This window comes from Condylura cristata, unplaced genomic scaffold (genome assembly GCF_000260355.1).
Source record: "Condylura cristata isolate star-nosed mole 26May11 unplaced genomic scaffold, ConCri1.0 scaffold00042, whole genome shotgun sequence".
NCBI lineage: Eukaryota > Metazoa > Chordata > Mammalia > Eulipotyphla > Talpidae > Condylura > Condylura cristata.
Window position 1 is genome coordinate 3,735,960 of NW_004567143.1, and position 6,103 is coordinate 3,742,062.

Here is a 6,103-nt window from a genome sequence, read left to right on the forward strand (position 1 = left end):
GCGTCTCCGCCGGGGAGCTCTGAGGCTTGTCCTGGATTTGCGAGCGTCCCAAGCGTCCTCCCGGTTGCGCCAGAGACCCCGTTTCCCGGCTGGAGAGGTAGCCCGCCTGGAGACCCTGGGGCCCCAGCCTGCGGGTGAGCTCGCGGGCGCTGCGGGGACCCCCGGCCGGTCAGCTCCCTGACGGGGGAGGCGTTTTGCTCGCTCTTTCTACCCTTCTGCTGCCGGCTTCGGGGCCGGGGTCGCAGCTGCAGGCTGAAGGCAGGGCGGCTGGCTCTTCTTGGAGACAGGTGCTTTTTCGCGGTGCAGTCGGGGGTTCCGGGGAAGCTGCCCTGTCCCTGCCACCCAGTTCTCCCCACTTAGCCAGGGACTTGGAGATGCTGATCTTGGCGCGGGGGAGAGCCTGGGTAAGGACTCAGAGAATGGGTGTTTCCGCTCGGACTCGCTCGCAGCTCTCCAGCGGAGTGGTTTTTAGGCAACTCCAGCCCCGCCGGGACTCCGGTTCCTCAGCTGCGAGCTCGCCGTGTTGGATTAGTTGCTGGCTGGTCCAAGGTTCCTTCCGGAATGCGATACAGCCGTCTGATATCCAGGAGTCGAGGTTAATTTGATAATACAAGAGGATTTGCTCTGTAAAGGGCCGGTGAAATTTAGTTGGGTTTTAGCGCCGCATTTCTTGGCCCAGAAGCACTTTCAGAGCCGTGTGAGATCTCTGTGAGAACTGAGGGCGAAGGAGATTGTGAGGTGAACCTTGATTGTGAGCAGGGCGCATATTTGGTTTTCTTAGAGAGTAGGTGTGGAAAGAACTAAGAGGGGAAGAGATGGAAGACAGAACCCAAATGCTGGCTTTCCCGGCAGTTACAGTTGATGAGTGAGACTCGCACACGTGTTTACACTTAACCTCTCTGCCGAGTCCCTTGAGCTGGGCTGATCCGGCAAATCCAGATGTGTGGGGGGAGGAAGAGGTGGTGTACAGTTACTGACTGGCCAGTGTGCAGTTACCTGCATGTCCTCAACAGGCTTGTTAGAGGAAGTCTTGAAAGTCCTCCAAAGGCCAGAGCTATAGTCTAAGTAAATTTTTTTTGTTGTTTTAAGGATTTATTTATTTGTGCATACAGAACCGGGGTACAGGCCAGAGGTGTGGGGGCGGTGAGAGGATTCACCAGAGAAAGAGTGGGGAGCAGAAGAGGCAGACTGCTTAAGTCCACTGCTGAGGGGAGCAGCCAGCCGGCCAGGAGAGGTCTGCCACGCCCTGGGGGATCGAACTCATGCTGAAGTGGCTTTAGCTTCTTAGTGCTGCGCTTTAACCCGCTGCACCTCTAGGTAGGGCCCTTAAGTAACTGTTTTTAGAAAATATTTACTAATGCACACAGAACTGAGGTACAGGCCACAGGTACAGGGGTGGTGGTGAGAGGATTCAGCAGAGACAGAGTGGGGAGCAGAACAGGCAGATTGAAGGAAAACACACTGCTGAGGGAGCAGCAGGGAGACAGGAGAGGTCTGTTGCCCCATGTGGGTCACCCCTCTGGCTGGGGATTGAACTGCTGAAGGTGCTACAGACAGCTTCGGAGTGCCGCGCCTTAACCCCTTGCGTCACCAGGGAGGGCCCTAGAGTTTAAGTAACTTAGTGTGTCACTGCATCATCCTTGAGTGCCTTTCTGTTCTGTCTCTTCAGATGAGATCCAAATCTCATTTCCAGATACGGCCAAAGAGGTACTCTTATGAAAACAACTAAAAATTTTGGGAGAAAACACAAATATATTTATAATGTATATTAGTAAAGAATACTTAGAACCCAAAAACCGAGTGGAAGAACTCTTAAGAGATTAGGGCCTCCCTAGTGGCGCCAGGTTGGGGTCTGTTGGTGGCCGCTGCAGCACGAGTTCAGTTCCCGGCCAGGGAGTGACCCGCAGGGCGCAGCAGACCCCTCCTGTCTCCCCAATGCTCTTCCTGGCAGTGCTTTGGTTGATCTGCCTGTTCTGCTCCCTGCCTTGTCTCTGATGGGTCCTCTCAGTCCCAGGCCTCTGGTCTATGCCCGAGAGGCATGGGGCATATCCACTTGTGTGCATAAGTGGATAAATCTTTAAAAAGAGAGAGAGAGAGATAAGAGTTCAAATAAATCTTAGGTAAAATTTCAAGAGAAGTGAGTGCATCATAAAACAGTTACCAATCAAGCAATGAAAAGCTGTGAGGAAAAGCCAGAAGAAATAATGGACAGCAAAATTGCTGTCTTCAGAGATTTAGATACCGAAGTTTCAGAGAGAAGCCTATTGAAATTTCGGAAGGGAAACGCAGTCTGTACTTTAGACCACATCTGTTGAATATTTGTTTTATTACGCATGTTTAGTGGTGGGGTCACGTAGAAAATATGTTAATACATAGAAACCCAGTGATCCCAATCAGGATACACAAAAACAAACCTGTGGACACTTAATAGTCAGTTGCCTTCAGGTGAACTACCTTAAGACTGAGGGGACCCAGTTTTGTCAACAGCTAGAATGACGCTAGGGGCCTCCCTGGTGGGCAGGGGTTAAAGCTCAGCGCTGTGAAGCTGCCTGCAGCCACCACACAAGACATCATCCCCGTTGCTGCTCTGGGGCCTCTCTGTTAGCCGCCTGTCCATCTCAGGGCCCCAGCACCCACCCCCCAGTGCCCTATTCTGCAGCATGGGCACGCACTTTACTCAAGGTCACTTTTCTGGGAAGGACACTGAGACCGAGACACTGAGAGGAAATACTTTTGGAAGAACTGCTGGGTCAAGGGTCATGGTCTGGAGAAAAGGGACAACAGGAGTGACCTGCACAGTCGTGAATGCTTGAGTTTGGCCTTGACACTCATTTCTCAACTCAGTTGGTTCCTTGTGGGGTGTATCCGTAAATACGCCATACATGGGCCCATACATAGATGGGGCCCCAAACTTAAACATCCCCTACAAAAGATCTAAAGAAAAACCTAACGTGAAAGATAAATACGAATGAAAGAAAATGTCAGGTTACTGAACAAAGTTCTTTCGTCATGTGCTCTGTGCTCGGGTCTCCAGTGCTTGGGAGCCTGCTCCTTCCTGGTTCTCTGTTGCTTGTCAGATCGGGAAGGTGGGTGAGATCTGAACAGAGGAATAACCTCAACTCTTCCACATAGTGATGACACTGAAAGCTAGTTAACCAAGTTCCTTCTTCTCTTCTGTGAATTACCTGTCATGATGAAAGTAATTCAAATGCCCGTGAAATTGAAATTTCAACTTCTTGGCCTTTCTAGATAATTTTCAAGTGCCCAAGTACCTAACCATATTGCCTAGGCATTACTTTACTGAATAGCCCCGTGCTTCTGGCCTTACCCTAGTTCTTGTGTGCATAAGGAAATGAACCTTTTTTTAAAAAACTATGTTTCTGCTTGAGAAAATACTAAGGCTATGTTAGTCTCCTGTGATAGTGAATTTTCTATATAGTTCAGTCCATTTTTCTTTACGTACTTGAACCTTTGTCATAAGGCACACATTATTAGAAACGTAAGCTAGTAAAGGGCTCTTGTACCATTACAGAGATAGTAGCAACTGTCTATTTCTAGCAATATTAACATAACTAAGCCAATTTTCTTTTGGCTAGTAGTAGCCTGGGTACATGTTTTCACAGTCTTTTATAGCCAACACCTACGAAATCACATAGCTGCGTTTTCCATACCCTGACATTTCTTTACTTTTTAACTAAGGTATTTAATTATTTATGTTTATTGCTGATCTACTTTTATTCTTTATCTTGTTGGTGCTATTTACTCCATCTTTTTCTTTCTTGACTTCCTTTAGATATTTTTCTTATTGTCTTATTTCTCCGTTTAATTTTTAAGTTACAGAACCAAGTTCCAGTCTTTCAACAGCTACCCTAGAAGTTACAGAATCCATACTTTCAAGTACCTTAAGACAGGGGGCCTCCCTGATGGCACAAGGGGTTAAGTGTCAGCACTGTGAAGCTGTCAGCAGCCACCGAAGCACGAGTTCGATCCCCAGCCAGGGAGGGACCCAGAGGGCGCAGTGGACCCCACCTGTCTCCCCGCTGCTCCCCTCAGTGCACCTCAGTCAGCCCACCTTTTCTGGTCCCCACCGTCTCTGATGAATCCTCTCACCCCTCTGGCCTGTGCCCAGTTCTTGTATGCATACATAAATTTGAGAAAACCGTATTATTTTGAGTTTTGGCCACAGTGACTTTCCTGCCCTCAGGGACACTGACATGAGAAGTGTAAGCTGTCGGCCCAGTCACTCTGGGCAGGGTGAGTGCGGAAGACCTGGGGGTCCCCCCAAGGGCTTTGTCTTTGTCTGAGGTGCCGATGAAAGATTCCAGCAGGGTGGTGTGATAGGCTGTGAAGTCCAGTGAGAGGTGGGCGCTGGGGCACGTGTCATTACGTCTCTGTCATGGGTCAAAAAGAGAAACTGGCTGAGAGAATGAAGTGACACAGGAAAGCCTTCCTGAGGCTGAGTGTGAAAGCAGGTGACAAAACATGTGCACCATGACTTCAGTTTTGTTTAAAAGAAATGAAAGACAAGAAAAGCTGATGGGAAGGACGCTGGAGTTCTAACAGCTTCTTTCTGGGTTGTGCATTTGACATCATTTTTTCTTTTGCTAGTTTTCGGCACTTCCTTACTGTCTCGTAGTATCAGAATACAAACTAACAGGCATTTTCCTTGAAAAAAGGCAGTAAAAACTGGGTGGCTCTAAACACGGGCCCGCGTGTCGTCCTGATGTTTGGAGGGAGGCCGGCTGGCTGACGCCCTGTCTGATGTTTCAGCACAGGAGGAAGCGCCGTGCGCCCCCCCTGGCTCCTTCCACGCTGCCCTCACACGCTACAGAGAAAAGCTCCTATTTCCAGACCACAGAGATCTCCCTCTGGACCGTGGTGGCTGCCGTTCAGGCCGTGGAGAAGAAGATGGAGGCCCAGGCCGCGCGGCTGCAGAGCCTGGAGGGGCGGACGGGCACGGCCGAGAAGAAGCTGGCCGACTGCGAGAAGACGGCCGCGGAGTTCGGGAACCAGCTGGAGGGCAAGTGGGCCGTGCTGGGGACGCTGCTGCAGGAGTACGGGCTGCTGCAGCGCCGGCTGGAGAACATGGAGAACCTGCTGAGGAACAGGAACTTCTGGATCCTGCGGCTGCCCCCCGGCAGCAAGGGGGAGACCCCCAGGGTAGATCGGGGCACGGGGCTGGGGCGGGGACGCGCCTGGCGGTGCGGGGGTGAGCTCGCCTGACGCTTGTGGTTCCAGGTGCCCGTGACCTTCGATGACGTGGCCGTGTATTTCTCGGAGCAGGAGTGGGGGAGCCTGGACGAGTGGCAGAAGGAGCTGTACAAGCACGTGATGCGCGGCAACTACGAGACGCTGGTCTCCCTGGGTGAGGCGCGGGGCGCCTCCTGCCGCCACTCCTTGGCGTTGGCTCTGCTCCCGCGGGCGCCTCTGCAGGGGCGGGGGCAGGGCCGGCGGCAGGTGCCGTTCCTGACGCAGCGCTCCGTGCCCCTCTGCTCCAGATTATGCCATCTGCAAGCCGGATATCCTTGCCCGCATGGAGAGGGGAGAGCAGCCTTGTCCCGAAGGCCCGTGGGGCCAGGAGGGGAGCGAGAGAGAGGCAGGAGGCCCCCAGGGGCCGGACCCTGGTGAGTGGGGCGCCCTGCGGAACGGCGGGCAGACTGCACCCCGAGGCCAGCCCTGGGGGCTTGTCTTGGAGAAACCCGACAGGGTTTCTGACCATGGGGTCCGGCCTCACCTTGCCCTGGTCAGGGGGAGCTGGACTGTGCCAGGAAGCGGGGCTTCTGCTCACAGCACTGTAGCGAAGCAGCACTGATACCATGCCCTTGGCTCCCCCCACCTCTGCTCCCCGACTTTAACCTGGCAGCGGGGTCAGGCTCCTGTGTGCCTGCGTCTCTGTGGAAATGGGCACCCCAGAGGAGAGGCAGTGTAGGGGTTCCAGAGTCTGCTGCATGGCAGACTTCTGTGCTGAGTGAACAGTGAGAGAAGTGCAGTGAACCCCTCAGATGATTACCCCACTCGGCAGATGATCACCGCCTGCTCTGGTCGCCTTTGCTTCCTCCCTGTCCTCTCCTCTCCTCAGCAGGAGCGCAGTGCGGGGTCCCCC

At 52.9% G+C, this 6,103-nt stretch overlaps 1 protein-coding gene across 1 annotated transcript in view; it reads left to right on the plus strand.

Moving 5' to 3' along the window:
• The window catches only part of ZNF212 (zinc finger protein 212), a 34,339-nt gene that overhangs the window by 23,461 nt on the left and 4,775 nt on the right, over positions 1 to 6,103 (plus strand). Inside the window, exon 9 of the mRNA XM_012733846.1 lies at positions 4,771 to 5,052. Coding sequence (XP_012589300.1) covers positions 4,771 to 5,052 — 282 coding nt within the window. The remainder of the gene's footprint in view (positions 1 to 4,770; positions 5,053 to 6,103) is intronic.